This window comes from Lagenorhynchus albirostris, chromosome 6 (assembly GCF_949774975.1).
Source record: "Lagenorhynchus albirostris chromosome 6, mLagAlb1.1, whole genome shotgun sequence".
Classification (NCBI taxonomy): Eukaryota; Metazoa; Chordata; class Mammalia; order Artiodactyla; family Delphinidae; genus Lagenorhynchus; species Lagenorhynchus albirostris.
In genome coordinates, this window is record NC_083100.1 from 6,627,232 (window position 1) to 6,647,503 (window position 20,272).

Sequence of the window (20,272 nt, forward strand, 5' to 3'; positions counted from 1 at the left end):
TTTAATGTATTAAATTGTGTGGTTGAGTTTGAATTTATCATGTAGCCATTTGTTTTTTATTTGCTTCTCCTGTCTTTCTTGCCTTTCTTTCTTTCTGTCTTTCATACCTTTGGATTAATCAAGTAATTTTTAGTGTTTGATTTTTGTCTCCTCTGTTGACTTTTTAGCTGTACTACTTTAACTTTTTTACTCTAGGGATTACACTGTACATAAGTGAATATTATAAATTACAGACCAATACTGTAACACTTCATGTACAAGGTAAGATGTACAAGGTACAGTAGCATAATTCCATTTCCCGACTTCCATCCTTTTCTGCTGTTGTCTTATGTTTTACCATTATATGTAAATTCACTGTGTGTGTGTGTATGTATGTATGTATGTGTTTACTTTAAACATTTAAGCAACTTTTAAAGAAATTAATGAAAAAACCATGTTTTATTTTATCCATTCTGGTGTTCATTGCTCCTTCTTGCATGTCCAGGTTTGCATCTAATATCATTTCCCTTCAACCTAGAGAACTTCCTTTAGCGGTTCTTGGGCATCCAGAGCTGCTGGCAAAAATATTCTCAGCTTTTGTTTGTCTGAAGTTTTTATCTTGCATTCATTTGTTTAAATGGTATTTTTGCTGGATATAGAATTCTTTTTTTCTTTTTAAAAAACTATTTATTTTTGGTTGCATTGGGTCTTCGTTGCTGCACACGGGCTTTCTCTAGTTGGGTCGAGTGGGGGCTACTCTTCATGGTGGTGTGCAGACTTCTTATTGCAATGGCTTCTCTTGTTGCGGAGCACGGGCTCTAGGCGCGTGGGCTTCAGTAGTTATGGCACGTGGGCTTCAGTAGTTATGGCACACAGGCTCAGTAGTTGTGGCTCGTGGGCTCTAGAGCACAGGCTCAGTAGTTGTGGCACACGGGCTTAGTTGCTCCATGGCATGTGGGATCTTCCCGGACCAGGGATCGAACCCGTGTCCCCTGCATTGGCAGGCTCCTGCACCACCAGGGAAGTCCTGGATACAGAATTCTAGGTTAATAGCTCTTATTGGTTTTTTCAGGACTTTAAAGATGTCATTTTATTATGTTTTGGCTTCCTTTATTTTGGCTGAGAAGTCAGCGTTACTTAAATGTAATGTGTCTTTTTTTTCTGTCTACTTTTAAGATAATCTCTTCATCTTTGGTTTTTAGCAGTTTAATAACAGTGTGTCTCAGTATGGTGTTCTTTGTGTTTATTTGCTTTGTATTTTCTAAGATTTTTTTTATCTGTGGCTTGAAATCTTTCTTCGGTTTTGGCCATTATATTTTCAATTTGTTTTTATGCCCCATTATCTCTCTCTTCTTCAGAAATTACAGTTACATATATATTGGACCATTCAGTATTTCCTCACTGGTCTTAGATATTCTAGCAGGAGTTTTTTTTTTTTCCCCTCACGCTCAATTTGGATAATTTCCATTGATCTGTCTTCATGTTCATTGATTCTTTCTCCTACTGTATCCAGTCTTCTGTTAAACCCAGCCAATGAATTAATGAATTTTTTCGTTTCAGATATTGTGTTATTCAGCTGTACAATTTTTTCTTAGCTCTTATTTAACGTGCCTGTTTCTCTGCTGAAATTACCCATTTGCACCTACTCTGTACATCCTTTCCTGTAAATTTACATATTTCATTAGCTGTTTACTCTTATAACATCTGGATTATTTCTGGGTCTGTAGTTATTACCTTTTTTTTTCTGTTGTGAATTGACTGTCATCTCTTGGTTATGAATCCCATTGTCCTGTTTCTTTGCATGTCATATACTCTTACATTGCCTACTGGACATTGTGGGTGATGTGTTTTAGAGGCTGTGGATTATGTTACTGCTTTTTAGAAGGTTTATATATTTATTATTTTTGGCTGCATTGGGTCTTCGTTGCTGTGCGTGGGCTTTCTCTAGTTGCAGCGAGTGGGGACTATTCTTTGTTGCGGTGCACAGGCTTCTTGTTGCAGAGGCTTCTCTTGTTGTGGAGCACGGGCTCTAGGCACGTGGGCTCAGTAGCTGTGGCTCATGGGCTCTAGAGTGCAGGCTTAGTAGTTGTGGCTCACGGGCTCAGTTGCTTCGCAGCATGTGGGATCTTCCCGGACCAGGGCTCGAACCCATGTCCCCTGCATTGGCAGGCTGATTCTTAACCATTGCACCACCAGGCAAGTCCTGTGTTATTGTTTCTAAAGGGCTTTTCATTATATTCTAACAGGCCATTAAGTAACTTTGAATCATGTTGATCCTGTGGGAGCTTCATTTGGGGCTTTGGTAGGGTGGATCTGTTGCATTTAGCTGTTAGTCCTAGGGAGCAGCTGTTAGTCTTGGGGCCTGGATGGTCCTCCCTCTTAAGGCAGAGGTTAGCAAACATGGGGAAACTATGGCTTTCTGCCTTTTTTGTACAGCCCCCAGGTAAGAACTGTCTTTATATTTTCAAACAGTTACCTTTAGAAAGGTGCTCAAGTTTGCCTCTTAGCCCACAAAGCCTAAAATACTTACCGTCTGGCCCTTTATAGAAAAGTTTGCCAATCCCTGACCTGAGACATGGCCCTTCTAGGATTTCAGTGGAAAGCCTGAGGTGTTCGTCATATGCCTCTAATTTGGCAGGACTTCAACTCCATGCTCTTTTTCTTTTTTCTAATCTATCTTAACTTATTAATCCATTCACAACATGTTTATTTAACTCTATGTTCTTTCTACCCAGCAGCAGGGCGCTAAAATCTCTACTCAGATCTTAAATCTCCCAGCTGTTGCTTTCTGCTCAGTTCCTTGGGTCTCAGGCTGTCCATGTACCATTTAAGACTCAGCCAAGGATTTGAGGAGGATTTGGTAGAGATCTGGGACTCCTTTATGGGGTTTTCTCCTTCACTTTCTAGGCTCTGTGGCAGTCTCAAATTCTGTTTCCTTAGTCCAGTAAGACTCTTGCCCTTTGCTTGAACTCTCTTCCACCATGCTCTGCTACAAACTGGGAAGTGGTGGGTTAATGCAGGACTCACCTAGCTTGTTTCCCTTTTGAAGGATTATGTTCCCTCCACTTTAGGTCAGCTTTTGCTTACTCTCCAAACAATTGTTTTCATTATTTTGTCTAAAGTTTATAATTTTTAATCAGTGGGGTTAGTCCAATTAAAAGTTCTCTGCCATTACTGGAACCAGACTACACTGAAGTTTGAGGTTTAAGAGTTAATCCTCAACTATCAAACAAAGAAAAGATTCGCTATACAGAAAGTATTCATTACTCAGAGGTTTCAAATTATTATTTTATTGTACTTAAATTAGCTACAAAACTATATTACCATCTGTTACACACAGTGTTAACAATAATGCCGTTGGGTCATATGCCCTATACCCTTCTGTTTGATTAGAGAGTATACGTTACCATAAATTCTTCCTTTCCAAGAAAAAATGAGAAAATCACTTTTCCGTGTTGATTGATGATCTAAGCAAATGTTACATATACCTCCCAAGTGATTTTCTACATAAAGTAGTTTGTACTGAGAGAAAAGGGGGTGATACAAAGCCACATAGAGATTAGGGAATAAAAGAAGAGTAGAGTAGGGGATGGGGAGGTGGGATAGGCAATGGGGAGAGAAGGTTTTTTTCTTCGTAATCCTTTAGGTGGAGGAACCTGAGAAATGATAGTCTCTGAGATTATGACTTCAGCCTTGCAGTGTTCTGATTTCCTGAGCTAGCCTGTCAGCCTCCGGGACAGACAACACTGAATTTAGTTAATGTAAGCTTATAATTGTGACTATATCCCAGCAGTTTGTCTGAGTCACTAGTTTTGAAATTATCTTCTATGGTACTTCATTGTATAATTGCCTTTGTTTTGTGCTCTGTTTCGATTGCTTTAAACATTTCAGAAGTGTTTGTTCTATCTAATCTGTTTCAGTAAAGACTTTTTAAAAACAGCATTACCAGGTATAATTAAAGTATTTTTAAGATTGTGTCATGGCAGCTTTCTCCCTTGATATAACTGTTAGACTATTTAACAGAAAGCACTCTGGGTTTTATTAAATGTTTTATTATGGCACAAATGAAATTTTTTTCCCTCGTAGCTGACCAGGCCAAAAAGTTGACGTTAAAATATCTAATCACAGAAAGGAAGGTAAAGATTTTGTAATCATGTCAATGAAATTTTTTTTCATTAACCTAATGTTTGTTTTCTTTTTCTGTATAGTTTTTACAGCTTCATTCTCAGATATTTCTGCTCAGTTCAGATGAAAGTACAGTTAGTCTATTGAAGGACTGTTCTCTCCAGACTGAGTCTGATATACGAAGAAATGATCAACAACTTTTGAAGACACTTACTTCAGAACCCCCAGGATTAAATGATAGACCCTCCTGTCCCCACTGGTTTGATGTAAACGATTCCCAAGTCCAGCCAATTAAGGAAGAGGATATTGAACAGCAATTTCAGGGTAAAGAAAGTGCCTACATGTTGTTTTATCGGAAGTCCCAGTTACAGAGACCCCCTGAAGGTATGGAAAGATAAATGTCCCTATTTGTTTAAGTCGATCACTTTAGAAGGTAAACATTGAATGTTATTTGAAAGTTTACCCTTTTAGAAGGTTTACTCTTGAAACATTTTAAAATATTTTCAAGCTAACTGTAAGAAATATACCAGAAAAAATTCAACATTCTGTCCTTTTATAAAGATTATATATTTCTGGGTTTTTTCCCCTGTAATAGTATGAGGCTGTAGTTAGATTTTCAAAATTGCATTTTCTTGGATCACATCATGTTTCTTGTTGTGTGGGCAGACGTGATTGTCCTCTGCTCAGGCTTCTCTCTGCAGTTTGGCCATGTGTTGTCTTTGAGTTGCAAGTGGCCTTGGTCTTATTTTCATGTGTTCTCTTTTATTTTCCTTTCTTTTTTCCTTTTCCTCAAGGTGATAAGTCTTTAAGCAATTGAAATATCTCTGAAGCCCTTGAATCTTCTAAGAGAGTTCATACCATGGTGGAGGTTAAACACTGAGACCCACAGTGATAAATTTTTGAATTGAAGCTACTAACATGAATCAGTCTGCAAGACTTTATTTGATCACTTCCCCAAATTTATGCAACTGGGAAAGCTCTTTAGATTGAGACATACCTATGATTAGAGATGAGGATACTGTTCTTAGAGACTGAGCATAGTGATCGTTTTTGTAAAGAATAAGAATAAAGCAGTTACCGATTTGCAGATGAATCAAAGGAAATTAACTCTCTGGATCTGAAACAATTACATAACTGTTCTGTTGACCAGAAGGGGCTTTGTTTTTTTCTGAGGGGAAAAATATGGTAATCGTTCTGATAAAAATATTGGGGAGCTGAATTCACAGTTACAGAAATATATATCAATTTCTTCAGATGACATATTGTCCTTTTCACTGAACTGAACTTCAGTGTATACATGATTGGAATATGTACTAAGTGACAGTTTTCCAGTTAGCTGAAGATTTGAATAAAGATCTAACCAAAATCTTGATGGACTTTTTTGGGGGATGAATGGATGGAACTTGGCAAAATGATTCTAAAATTTACCTGGGAAGATAAATTAATGAAAATTGAAGAAGGGACTGCTCAAGGAAACTTTACTGTGTCAGTATAAGCATATTTATGGTGCTGTAGCAGTTAAGACAGTGTAGTGCTAGTGCAAAGAGCTGGACAGACCATTGAGCAGTAAGCCCAGGAGTTGATCTAAGTATTTTTAAGATTTTAATCCATGAAAAGGTAGCTTTTCAGATAAATAGGGGAAAAATGAATTAATAAATACAACTGAGAAGTTGATTAGTTGCTAATCACTTGAATGAGCCGTTAGTACAGTCAAGTGATGATATTTATCACTTGCATGAAATTATAGTTCCTTTAATGTTGATGTAAAAAAGGAGCCTTCACATGCATAAAATATAAATATTTTTCTGATCTTAAGGTAGAGAAGACCTTTCTAAGTATAAAAGCAATGAAAAAAAATTGAGGAAAAGTGATGTAAACCTTATTACGTAATACCGAAAGGCAAATGACAAGCTAGTGGAAAACAGCAAAATATACGACAAATTTATTTCCCCATCTGTAGAGTGCTCTTACGTTTATTCCATTGTGCTCAGTGGTAAATTGGGAAAAGGATATAAATAACTAACGTACAAAAGAAGAAATAAGGACAGCCAGTAAACTGCAAAAAAAAAAAAAAATTCCATCTGGCCCATAACCAAAAAACATGAATCATAACAGCAATGAATGACAACCTTTTTCTTACCAAATCAGATATTTCTGTTAACCTGGTTCTCAACAGTTGGCACTACCTCTGTATTTGGTATGTATATAAAGTAATACAACCAATATGGTTGTATGTACTTAAAAACCTTAAACCAATAATTATACTTCCACAAATTTGTCTTGAAATAATCAGGACCGTGTATACCTATTTATGTTCAAGGATGTTTGCTACCCCCGTTATTTTATAGTAATGACTAACAGAAAATCACCTAAATGTCTACCAGAAAAGGATTGGTTAGATTAATTATGCTATTTATAGAATGGGCTACTATGCAATCATTTAAAGATTTGGAAAAATATTCACAACATATGAAATGAAAAAGCAACTTACATGTTTGTTGACTATACTCCCAGTTGCTTTAAATAAGCGTGTGTGTGTGTGTGTGTGTGTGTGTGTGTGTGTGTGTGTGTGTGTGTGTGTGTGTGTGTGTGTGTGTGTGTGTGTGTGTGTGTGTGTGTGTGTGTGTGTGTGTGTGTGTGTGTGTGTGTGTAGACACATTGTATAGAACAGAAAAAAGACCAGAAGTACATAGATCGCATTTTAGCAGTATTCCCTAGGAGTGGGATTATAGGTAATATTTATTTATTTTACAAAAAAAATCATTTCCAGAACTTTCACAGTGACCAATTATTACATTTGTTATCAAGAAGAAAACAGCAGGTGTTCTTTTTAAAAAGTATATTTAGAAAGAGTTGAAGAAATGGAATTCTCTAGCTTGGCTTAAAGAACTGTTTACCTTTCATATGTTTTAATGTTTTCAATTTGAAGATGGGAAAACTGAGATCCAGAGAAAATTCATGTTCACACAGGCAGTAGAAGCTTTCCTAGCTCCCAGCGAGGTCCTTTCTAGTTTTCTGTGCTACCTCTTCAGCAACCAGTTTTTATGTAGTCAGCACAAGTTAATGGAAAATTTTGTTCACAGCTCGAGCTAACCCAAGGTACAGGGTTCCATGTCATTTGCTGAATGAAATGGATGCCGCCAACATTGAACTACAAATAAAAAGGTAATTTTAAATTACTTTTAGAGTTTGAATAGTTTTTCTGGGGAACGAGGATCTAACTTAGGTCTTAAGTATTCAGTAATGAAAATTAAAGAGGAAAAAAAGTCAACTGTTTAATGCCGGTATCCTTTTATTAGCTGCTGAATTTTTATACTGAGAGTATCTTTTACTTTGAAATTACCCAGTGAGAGTGAATGAAATAATGACAAATGGCCATCGCTAAGTAGAGATTGAAGCCTAAGAAAACTAGAGAAATCTGTGAGCACGTAGTTGTGCTGAATGAATTGTGTCCTGGCCTGTCAGGTTATTCCCTCGGCACAGAGCCCATTGTGAAAATTTGCCCTCATGTGTAAGTGGTTTGTGAAGAACTAGCCCGTAGTGACATCAGACCAGAGGTGGGCAAATGGGAGGAAATGTGGAGTCTACAGACTGTTTGGCTTACTGTCAATCTTGGGCAAAAGCCTACAATGGATTATTAAAGGGATGGTTTGTGAGAACTTGATGATCTGAACATTCTCTTTTGAGGTCTAACCTTGGACCATGAAGAACTGGTTCTTTGCTCTCTGGGTCGGTGGGGTACTGGATTAGGGAAATGGATGTTCCCATGGTCTCCTTGTGGACCTGAGGGGCTGATTACATAGCAGGGATGTGTTCAACATTTTTATCATTGATTTGAAGCTGAGGGAAAAAAATAGGTAGATTGAATGGCAAATTAAGATCAGAGGAGATCTCAACAAAAATCAAGACACTAAAAATATAAAAATTTAACAGAGTAGAATATCTTAAGTGCGAAAGATAACCAACTTGCCTGAGTGGTGTGGATTAGCAGTTGGTATTAAAAACAAAAACAGCCTATGGGGTTTTAGTCAGCGAGCACTAAGCTTTTTAATGTGGTCACGGAAAAGCTCATGCTGTCTTTGACCACATTCACAGAATTGTGCCTGAGGTACCTGAATGGTGGCTATAGCTTCATCCAACTCTCCGTTGGTGGGGCTGCCTGAAGTGTTTTTGGTGCCGTGCTTCACAGCAGCTGAATGGGTTCAGAAAAGTGTAGCAAGCGCCCGGCTGCTGCTGAGGCCATTTGACTTGGAAAAAGCAGACTCCAGGGATCATGAGGCTGACTTCAAATAGTTTATAGGAGAGTCTGTGGGGTCTAGTTGAAGCAAGGAGAAAATAGAAGTTGTAAATCTAGCACTTACCACAGTTATAGGAAGATGTTTCCAGCATTTTGTTCATAATTATAATCTCAGTATTGGACGAGATCAAGTGTCAGTATTTGTTCAGAGTAACACTGCACAGTGTGCATTAAAACCATCTTCCTTGGAATTCACCGTGGCAGAGCTATTGAGAAACTAAACTGAGTTATTTTGGAGCATGGAAGAAAAGGATGTTAATTATAATTACTTAGGTGGAGTGGAGAACTTCTTTATATTGTAAATCAAATATTTTTGGTTTGAGATGAAACAGTATCTGCTGTAAAAACATGACATTTATGTATTTTTTATGCCTCTTTAAAGGGCAGAATGTGATTCTACAAACAATAATTTTGAATTGCATCTCCACCTCGGCCCTTATTATCATTTCTTCAATGGGGCTCTGCACCCAGTGGTCTCTCAAACAGAAAGCATGTGGGATTTGACGTTTGATAAAAGAAAAACTTTAGGAGATCTTCGACAATCAATATTTCAGGTAATTTAGCCTCACTTACTCTTAATAGACATTCAGGTCTGTCTTAAGCGGGATTCTCCTTTTCAAACTCCTGTTTAGGATACAACTATTTATTTTTCACAGCTGCTTAGGAAAATCCTACATCTACCACTTCCATAGAGGGATGGTCCACATGTTCTCCCCTCACTTGTAAGTCTCTTAGGGAGGCTTTTCTGCACAATCAAGACTCAAGAGTCCTGCCAGCAGGTTTTCAGGGGAGAATCAAGCCTGGTATATTTAATCTGGGGGAGAGAAAGAGTATAAGGTTGTCTCTTTTGGGAAAAATAAATGAAAGAGAATTGTCTTTTAAAAGGAGTAAAAAGATAGATAATTACGTTGCCTAAAACCAAGAGCTACTAAACAAATAAAAGCAACTAACTTTTCTACCTTTCAGTGTAGAATGACATTTATTAATAAGATTCCTAAGTGAAGGAAAATGTCTACTGGTCTATAGTAAAAGCAAACATCGTTGTAATCATTGTCTCTAAATTATTTATCCCGTCATGTTTTAACGACGACGACAACAGTGCTCTTTATTTTACTTAAAATGTTTTCATATAAATTCTATCATTTGATTCTTTAACCTCATGAGGGCAAGATAACCCCATTTTAAAGATGAGGAAATTGTGATTTAAAGAGATCTAATGGCTTGCCCAGGGTCAGACATCTAGTTAGCAGTAGAACTAGGACTCCAGCCCTGGTCTCCCTACTCTTTCTTTCCTCTTAATTATACTTCACTCCACACTACTTCCTGATAGAGGAAAAGGGAAATAGAAAATGTGAGCTTCCCCCCCACCCAGAATTAAGTGAATTTTCTGAAAAACTGTATCATTTACCAAAATTATTAGCTTTCTTTTGATTTTCCTCTTGTACAGAGAAAAGCAGGCCAATTTCTTCTTTAACTTTAGTTGATTTGAATATTTAAATGTTGGATCAGGATCAAAATTTCTAAAATTATCTAGTACTTCTGAACTTTTCCACTAAAAGTTTATTTCTGAGCCAATCCTGGCAGTGACGATATAGGTGGACTTGGAGATTTGGCCCTGCCTAGGGTAGCGTTTCAAGTGGAAAAGACCTTGGTCACCTTTACAAGGTTTAGATTTCATGCCAGTCTGCTTTAATGGTTTAAGTGCACATCTCTGCCTGTGGCACATCTTAGAATTAAGCCACTGGCAAGAGGCAGAGAGACTGACAGTTAAGTAATCATGTGTAAGTATGAAATTTCTTTTTAAGAGAACTATCTTGTGATATTGTGGAGAGGGACTAAATAGGACTGACCTTTATTGGTGACATTGTTTTGGTGAGGTTACCACAGTCCCCAGAGTCTTGGAGCTAGAAACTTAAAAAACAAATCCCTGGTAATCTACTAAATAAACTGGTAATGCTACTTTTTAAATTTACAGTGGGAGACATTCCTTTCAAGAAACAAGAGTATTCGTGTGTGCTGCTCTTCCCTGAGCAGTGCTGATTAAACACGTCATTTTTGCTCTTTCGGACCAGGAGTCCTGGGCTAGCACACCGATCATTTTGCCTTCTGATAAAAGTGATCTTCCCATAAATTAAGTAGAAATGGTTGTTGTTTACATGGTCATTGTGCTCTTTGTGTATGTCAGGGTTCTTCAGTCACTAATGGATGTGAGATTAACCATCTTTGGCTTTGACTGATTTAACATTGAAACATGTCTGCTTTCCTCATTTTTGGTGCAGGATGGGGATTGTCGTGTTCATTTTCTTGTTCCCTATGTCAGCTACATAAGTAAATTGGCACAGTGCTCTTCTTACTTAACCTGGAAAAGTGATCTATGTGTGATTTTTCATTGTTCTCTTTTCTTTCATTCATATTCTGCAGCTGTTAGAATTTTGGGAAGGAGATATGGTTCTTAGTGTTGCAAAGTTTGTACCAGCAGGACTTCATGTTTACCAGACACTTGATGGTGAGAGAAATGTTAAAACACAGCAACTTATTGTGTATATGTACATTTTGTGGGGCTCATCTGTACGTTTTGTGGGGCTCATCTGAGACTTTCTGCTCTTGGCCAGTCTTTCCCCTACGTACTACTATTCTTAGCTATGCAGGTTCTCATCACATTGGTTTTAACAAATAATATATTTAGTTTTTCATATTTAATAAAACAATTTATTTAGTTTATAATGTATCCAATATATGTAATGTGTGAAATTTTGCTAACATGGAAATGTTTTGTATTTTCTGAAATTAAGGCTACTTCTCTACCTAAACAAATTTTTTCTTAAAGGCTTTGGAAATTTTTTTATATTACCCCAAACTTCTGAGCAAAATGGTTTGAAACCATTTAAATCTTGTTAAATATGGCTTGTTTTTTTAAGCCAATCTCAGCTTCAGACTTTGTAGCAAAACAAAAGTACTTCAGGAGCTTAAAAGTACTTCCTTTAAATAACAACAGAACAATAATAGCAGTAGCAGCAGTAACAGTTGTCTTGGACTTCATGGTGCCAAATACTGAGATAACTGTTTTGTGTAAATTATCTAATTTGATTTTCACAAAATTCTTTTATCCTCATTTCATAAATGAAAACTGAAGCGTAGAGGCTTGAAGTCCACAAGGTCATACAGCTCATTAGTGGGTGAGTGAGGACCGTTTGATGTGTAAGCCTTCCCCATGTTCACAGTGTCAAGTACAGTTGACCTTTTATATTAACTTTTTTTTTTCCTGCTCTCATGCCCACAAATCTTATGGGGGAAATGCTTACATAAAATGAAAACAGAGAAGAAAAAAAAAAGGCTAAAGAGTGTGATGGAAGGAATAAAGATAAAAATAATATAAAATAATATCAATATAACAAACATAATTACTCCCTTTTTCTTAGTTTCCTCAATGAGAATGCTTCTTTTCAAACAACTGTTTGTGTCTTGGCTGTTGCTTTAGTTAAATTTTTTTTTGATGATCATGAGAATGGTTTCACTGATAATCTCATCTTCCTAGGAGATCACCTGACACTGTGTGAAATTGAAATTGCTGATGGGGAAGACATCTTTGTATGGAATGGGGTGGAGGTAAATAAGTGTTGAAGAAATGTTCATGAGAGTTTTGGATATTTTTTAAGTTGTTGTGATAAAATTTTAGTCAGCGTATATGACGGCACTTACATATTCGAAAACTGCTGAAATATCCAGTAAATTTTAAGTACAATCAGTGTTGGTTATATGTTCAAGAGATAGTTGTAGAACACCTCCATGGTGCCAGGCTGTGTGTCAGAAGCTAGACACAAAGGTAAATAAGTGATCAGTCTGTATCCTTCAGGCACGTAGTGTGGGTCACTGCGCTGAGATAGGTGAGCAGGAGGGTCTGTACAGACTTTTTTTTTTTTTTTTGCGGTGCACGGGCCTCTCACTGTTGTGACCTCTCCCGCTGCGGAGCACAGGCTCCGGACGCGCAGGCTCAGCGGCCATGGCTCACGGGCCCAGCCGCTCCGCAGCACGTGGGATCTTCCCGGACCGGGGCATGAACCTGTGTCCGCTGCATCGGCAGGCGGACTCTCAACCAGTGCGCCACCAGGGAAGCCCTGTACATACTCTTGATGAGGATTCAGAAGGAGCGGTTCGTCACACTGTTAGGGCTGGAGGCGACTTAGGGGAGCACAGTCAAGAGAGCAGTGAGGCATCTCACCCACTCAGTGGACGTCCTCGGTCCACCTCATAAATTTACCACTGCTGAGGACTCACGTGTCTGTCTCCACTTCAGATTTCTCTCCTAAAAAGTAAAAGATGGCTAAGAAAAAGCTTCAAAAATCTAAAGCTGTTCTTCTGATACTTAAAAGACATTTGTGAAAACTTCATTTCACTTGAAAAGAAAAAAAAATGGGAATTGTTCTATAAGAGTCTACGTTACTGCATTACTGTGTTGACCTGATTTTGGCAAATACGAGCTATACTGATGGCTGACTTGATACTGTTGTAGGTTGGCGGAATCCAGATTCCAGCTGGTAGTGACTGTGAACCTCTGCTTTTAAATGTTCTTCATCCGGCGACAAGCAGTGAAGAAGAGCAGTGTCAGCAGTTGATAGACTCTCCATATGTCTTTCCATCTAATGCAGAAATAGGTAGTGTATTCACAGCCTGTGCAATCCCAGACGGAGTCATCTTAGTCAACAGTGCTGAGTCTGTAGGTGAAGAGAGCTGGACCACCATTCCCAAGGAAGACTTGAAGAAGACATTCAGAGAACAAGGTCTCAGAAATGGAAGCTCAATTTTAATTCAGGATTCTAATGATGGTAACAGGTAACATGCTAAGAGAATTCTTTTTAAACTTATTGTAGTTACAGTGCTGTATCTTAGAACTCTAAAGCTTTATGTTAATAATGATGAGAGTTAAATGTTTCGTTTTATTTCTAGACATTGTGTTCTATATATTGTAAATAGGAATGTTCGTGGTTAGGCAACCTGGAGAAAAATGATATTGTAGTGTGATTTTTTTTTTTTTTTTTTTTTGGTAAATGTGGTAACTGAATAATATAGGTATAGGCTAGATATAGTGTAGATTAGTTGGCAGTAAAACAGAATCTTATCAAATAATTCTGATTAGCACTCATTATAAGACAGAGGGCACATTCTCACAGAGAAAGTTCCTAAAATTTTTCATGAGGAAGGTATTATCACAGCTAAATTTGTCTTGTCACAAGGATCTCAGAAGGCAGTTCAGTTTTTTGTTATAATCCTTTTTATGATGCTTGAGATCCTCCCAGCTGCCCAGGTGAGGCAGTTACTTGGGGAATTGCAGCCTTGGTTCCTGTAAGTCACCTTTGAAGCTCAGGGGTGCTTCCTCTCTCCATTTTTGTTACCCATGTCTGTTCCAGTACACTTCTGTGGGCGGCATTATCACACACTGCAACCCCCGCAATGCCCACACAGTGAAGACCCCAGGTATGGCCAACGAATCAGTTCCCTGCTTTATCAGTGCTGTGAGTATACGTAGATTACAGAGGCTCTGTATTATTGTTTATTAGTGGCTGTGACATAGAGAAGCAGAGCACTTGTGAAGTGTGTTTATTTTGGATTACATGTATCACTCTCTTTTCGACAAGTGTTTTCCAGACATTTATTTCCCTATCTTGTTTATTTAATTTAAAAGTTTATTATAAATTTCTTTTTAGAAAGTAATGTACTTTCATTAGGACTTGGGAAATATAGAGGTGAAGACAGGAGACCCAAAACAGCATCACCATACCACTCATGCAGTGTCTGTCACTGTTAGCTTTCTGAGCTCGAATAATTGGGTTTTTGTTTTGAAGGGTTTTTTCCTATTAATTTATTATTTTATATATATATATATATTTTGGCTGCATTGCGTCTTCGTTGCTGCACGCGGGCTTTCTCTAGTTACAGTGGGCGGGGGCTACTCTTCATTGCGGTGTGCGGGCTTCTCATTGCAGTGGCTTCTCTTGTTGCAGAGCACGGGCTCTAGGCGTGCGGGCTTCAGTAGTTGTGGTGCACGGGCTTATTAGTTCCTCCGCGGCATGTGGGATCTTCCCGGACCAGGGCTTGAACCCATGTCCCCTTCATTGGCAGGCGGATTCTCAACCACTGTGCCACCAGGGAAGTCCGGTTTTTTCCTTTTTAAACATAATACTGATGATATTGTAGATAAATAGTTATATCCTGCTTTCCCCTCATGTTTTTGTTTTGTTTTGTTTTGTTTGCGGTACGCGGGCCTCTCACTGTTCTGGCCTCTCCCGTTGCGGAGCACAGGCTCCGGACGCGCAGGCTCAGTGGCCATGGCCCACGGGCCCAGCCGCTCCGCGGCATGTGGGATCTTCCCGGACCGGGGCACGAACCCGTGTCCCCTGCATCAGCAGGCGGACACTCAACCGCTGCGCCACCAGGGAAGCCCTCCTCTCATGTTTGAAGGCTCTTCATAAACCTCATTTCATGGCTGCATAATAACCTATGTTGATGTTAGAGGTTACCTGACTGCTCCTGTGTGAGGAGTGGGTAGAGACAAGGCCTTGGGGGCTGGCTGCCTGGCTTTGTTTGCAGCTTTATCACTTACTAGTAGTGTGACCGTGGGCAAGTTACATCATCTCTCTCTGCTTAATTTCTTCTTCTGTAAAATGAGCATAATAATTAGTACCAGCTTCCTACAGTTGTAAGGATTGAAGAAGTTAAGAGCTAGATAGTTTAGCTAGCATCCTTGTTATCATCCAGTTTTTCATTATTTTAAGGTGGTCTTCAGGGAACATCTTTGTGCTTAAAACTTTGCTCTATTTAAGATTGCTAACTCAAGGTGGAGTCCCAGAGTGGAATAACTGAAATGAAGAGTAGAATTGTGTTTTGGGGCTCTGCTACACACTCGCAAAGAGGACTTCGCTAGCCCACTCAGTGCCTCTGTGTGAATTAGTAAGAAGTCACTCCTTCCTCAAGAACCTTTACTATTATCTGCAGGAAAATCTTGTTAGAACAAGACACTCCACTGCCATCTGCTATCATAAAATTTTTTAAAATCTCTATAATAAAAATATAAACATACAATGTATATGATGTGAATGATATGCATTAGATGTGGTACTTTTTTTCTTTTTTGCGGTGCGCGGGCCTCTCAGTGCTGTGGCCTCTCCCGTTGTGGAGCACAGGCTCCGGACGCGCAGGCTCAGTGGCCATGGCTCACGGGCCCAGCCGCTCCGCGGCATGTGGGATCTTCCCAGACTAGGGCACGAACCCGCGTCCCCTGCATCAGCAGGCGGACTCTCAACCACTGCGCCACCAGGGAAGTCCAGATGTGGTACTTTTATTCAACGTCAGTCTGCACGGCTGTGCATGCTGTCCTGCTTTTAAACTACTAAAGTCTGTGGGTGGGCTTTTGGCGTAGGTACTCTTTTAAAGCTCCACTGGTGATTGCAGCATGCAGGTAGACGTTAACAAGTGATTGTTCAATTACAACAGTTCTCTTTGAAAAATGTGGCAACAAATTATTTGTATAAATCAAAGAATATTTGGAATCATGAATATAGACTCCGTGGAATACTATCTTAACACTACCCTAAAAAGATAGTGAACTTTAAAAAACCCAACTCAGTAGAACTTGGTCACCTTTAATTAGTCACATTAAGTGACACATGCAGAATTTTGGAAGTGGTGCCTAAAGAAAAGCATGAATTTTCCAATCCTCTCTGATCCATAAAAGGGCTGTATAAAGACACATTTTTTAAATGTCTTTTTACCCTACAGTTTGTTGACCAAACGAGGGAAGTGGATCACCACTGTGAATGAGGTTGACTGGCTCCAAGTTAAAAATTTATGCCAATTAGACTCTGAAGAAGAACAAGTTAAAATATCAGCAACTCTTAACACAGTGAGTAGATATTGATTGAAGTGTGCTTGACAGCTTTTCATTAATACAGTTTTACTTAGAAAGCAGTACCTTAATCTTTCAGAATAGGTGTCTCAGTAAACTTCTAAATCTTAAGAAATCACCTTTTTATTTGTAACATTTGATTATTGCTTATTTATCTTTGTTAGCCCTTGGCATATTTCAAGAAAATATATGCCTTTTTTTCCCTCCAAAGCCTAGAATTAGAATGTGGGAGTTACCTTTTTAATTAGTTCATGGAATCTTCTGACTTTGATAACTGTGAAATGCTATTTTCAAGAGCCTTTTCTGTATTTTTAAAACAAGGTATATATGTTTTGGTTTTGTGTTCTTCGGTGTTTGGGTTTTTTAAAGTTTATCTTAAATTGCTCTACAGTATACTCTGTGCTCTGTATAAAGCCAGTTGCTCTTCAAAGGGAGTTTTTTCAGTTTTCCATTTAAGACTATTATACTGGTTTCCTTAAACATTATTTCAGGAAACATCTTTTTATATTTATGTAGTCTCCATTTATTAAGTTCTTCTTTAACTTTATTTTAAAAATTTAGAGTGTTTTATATAAAATTATAGTTTCTTAAGGTTTGTTTGCACATTAGTGGGAACAGTATAAGGTCAATGCCCCAAAGCTCAGGAGACCTACCGCCCTGACCCCGAATGGGAGGCTGGTGCAGTCCTTGATTACTGCAGGCTCTGTTCCTTCTTGGCACAGTGGGGGGCATAGCAGGGGTTACCGGTGGGGAGGTAGAGTCAATGATCTCTGTCGTCAGCTTTACCCCTAAATTTCCACGATTTTATGCCCTAGAGGCAATTAGCCTAAATTTTAAAAAAGAAAAGAAAACACAATCTAAAATAATTTAAGTAGAAATTTTAAATAGTACCCTTGGATTAGTACATTTTTATATTATTAATGCTTATTAATTATTAGTACAGTTTTATATTATATTATTAATGAAGATGTGGGATCTTCCCAGACCAGGGATTGAACCCGTGTCCCCTGCACTGGCCCTGAATTCATCATTCTTAAAGAAACGTATAGTTTCTTTTGTTTGCTATCATCAGAAAAGTTAACTGTTTGTCCACTTTTGCCTTTCGCTGCTATTAAGTCTTTGGTTTTCTAAAGTTTTCTGTAGGCAGCCTTTCCATTCCAATTATTATCAATTTGGTGCAAACTTAACCAAGATCTAAGTTTTTGCCTTTGACTTTGTAGAAGAGAGAAAATAATTTCAGAGATGGAAAAATAAATTTTTTCAAGTAGGCAAAAACTGCTAAATGTAAGGTAATTAATAACTCAACCTGTATATGCACACACTGACAATCTTCATTTTCCTCTCCTCCCATTGCTTTTAACTTATACACAGTCATTAGTTTATTTCTCTATTTTAGGTGGTGTTTGATATTCGAATTAAAGCCATAAAGGAATTAAAATTAATGAAGGAACTAGGTAATCATTTATATTTGCTTTTGGTTTTTTGGTTTAATTTAGTTTTGTTTTGATTTTTAATTGAAAAAAATATGGGAGAGTACAAAAAATAATTTAGGGAAAACTCACGTATCTACCACCCAAAATGGACAAATGTTAACATCTTGCCATGTGTTTGTTTTTGCCTCAAACATTACAAATAAAGTCCTCTATGTTCTCCTCCTCAGACCTATCATCCCTCCCCAGATGCAACCAGTATATCTGATTTGGGTGTGTATCTAGTTCGTGCATTCACATTGCACTATATATATTATACCTCTCTCTGTATATGTGTGTGTGTATATTGTATTTTTACATTTATGTAAATTCTATCTTAATGAATATAACATTCTACAAACTCACTCTTCACTCGGCATTAAGTTTTCTTTTACAGCTTTATTGAGGTATAATTTACATATCATAAAACATCCATTTTAAGCGTAATTCAGTGATTATTAGTAAATGTATAAAGTCATACAACCATCACAGCAATCCAATTTTAGAACAGTTTCATCACTCCAAAAAGATCTCGTTCCCATTTGCATAGCAAGCGCCTGACAGCCATTCATCTACTTTCTGTTTCTTTTGACTTGCTTTTCTGGCCATTTCATGTAAATGAAAGCATGTTATATGTAGTCCTTTGTGTCTGGCTTCTTTCACTCAGCGTATCATTTTTGAGATTCATCCATGATTCAGCATGTTCCAGTAGTTTGTTCCTTTTTATTGCTGACTGGATTGTATGCATTGTATGGATATACCACATTTTGTTTGTTCATTACCAGCTGATGGACATTTGGATTGTTTCCACTTTGGGGCTTTTATGACTGATTCTGCTATAAACATTATGTCTTCGTATAGACCTGTGTTTTCAGTGCTCGGAATTGCTGGGTCATATGGCAAAGTTATGTTTAACTTTATAAGAAACTGCCGTACTGTTTTCCAAAGTGGCTGAATCATTTACGTACCCACTGACAATGTATCAGGGTTGCAGTTTCTTCACATCCTTGCCAATATTTATAATTGTCTTTTTTTTAATTTTTATTTATTTATTTTGTTTATTTTTGGCTGTGTTGGGTCTTCGTTGCTCCACACAGGCTTTCTCTAGTTGCGGCGAGTGCCGGCTTCTCACTGCGGTGGCTTCTCTTATCGTGGAGCACGGGCTCTAGGCGTGCGGACTTCAGTAGTTGTGGCACATGGGCTCAGTAGTTGTCGCTCGGAGGCTCTAGAGCGCAGGCTCAGTAGTTGTGGCGCATGGGCTTAGTTGCTCCACGGCATGTGGGATCTTCCTGGACCAGGGCTCGAACCTGTGTCCCATGCATTGGCAGGTGGATTCTTAACCACTGTGCCACCAGGGAAGTCCTATAATTGTCTTTTTGATTGTAGCCATTTTAGTGACCGTGAATTGGTATCTCCTGTGTCTAATTGCATTTTCCTGATGCAGTGATGGTGAGCACTGTTGATGTGCTTATCATCTATTTGTGTACTCCAAGGATCTTATTAAAACTACCAGAATTAATAAGTGAGTTTAACAAGAACTCAAAATCAATATAGAAAAATCCATATATGTTTACTAGCAACAAAAAAATGGAAAATTAAGTTAAGAAAACATTTATAATAGCATAAACTATCATGAAATACTTGGGGGTAAATTTAACAAGATATGTAGAAGACCTGTACACCAGAAACTAGAAAAGATTGCCATGAAAAATAAAAGAAGACCCAAATAAATTAAATGATGTACCATATTCTTGGATCAGAAGACACAGTACTATTAAGAGGCTAATTCTCTCAAAATTTATTTGTACATTCAGTGCATTCTCACTCAAAATTCTGGCAGGTTTCTTTTTTTTTGGTAGTAATTGACAAACTGATTCTTAAATTTATGTGGAAATGCAAAGAACCTAAAGTATCCATAACAATTTTAGAGGAAATAAAGAACAAAATTGGAAGAGTTACACCATCTGATTTCAAGACTTACTCTGAAACTGTAGAAATCAAGACAGTGTGTGTAGTCATGAGGGTAGACATATGGAGCAGAGTTCAGCACGTGTGGCCTACAACCTGTTTCTGCACAGCCAGTGAGCTAAGAATAGGTTTTACATTTTTTAAGGGCTCTTTTAAGAAGAAGAATGTGCAACAGAGATCGTATGTGGAAATGTTCCAGAGTATTTACAACAGAACTACATTGAAAAGCCAGAAATAGATGCAAACATATTTAGTCAGTTGACTTTCAACAGAAGTGCCAAGGTATTTCCATGGGGAAAGATACTCTTTCAGCATACAGTGCTGGACCAATTGGATATCAATAGATGCAAAAATGAACCTCCAACTTTGCCTTACATCATGTAAAAAATGAACTCAAAATGGATCATAGAACTTCCATGGTGGCGCAGTGGTTAAGAATCCGTCTGCCAATGCAGTGAATGTGGGTTCAACCCCTGGTCCGGGAAGATCCCACATGCCGCAGAGCAACTAAGCCCGTGCACCACAGCTACGAAG

At 38.2% G+C, this 20,272-nt stretch overlaps 1 protein-coding gene across 13 annotated transcripts in view; it reads left to right on the forward strand.

Moving 5' to 3' along the window:
* The window catches only part of USP40 (ubiquitin specific peptidase 40), a 92,203-nt gene that overhangs the window by 30,771 nt on the left and 41,160 nt on the right, over positions 1-20,272 (forward strand). For 12 of the 13 annotated variants that reach the window (XR_009541009.1, XR_009541008.1, XM_060151800.1 and 9 more), the window contains 8 exons: positions 4,188-4,488; positions 7,188-7,269; positions 8,784-8,955; positions 10,823-10,907; positions 11,937-12,007; positions 12,912-13,231; positions 16,175-16,298; positions 17,698-17,755. Coding sequence is in view for 11 of the 13 variants with exons in the window: in XM_060151800.1 (XP_060007783.1) it covers positions 4,188-4,488; positions 7,188-7,269; positions 8,784-8,955; positions 10,823-10,907; positions 11,937-12,007; positions 12,912-13,231; positions 16,175-16,298; positions 17,698-17,755 (1,213 nt within the window). In the remaining 2 variants the exon portion in view is untranslated. Of the gene's footprint in view, positions 1-4,187; positions 4,489-7,187; positions 7,270-8,783; positions 8,956-10,822; positions 10,908-11,936; positions 12,008-12,911; positions 13,232-16,174; positions 16,299-17,697; positions 17,756-17,961; positions 18,005-20,272 lie in introns of all 13 variants that reach the window. The other variant, XM_060151801.1, reaches the window with a different exon arrangement.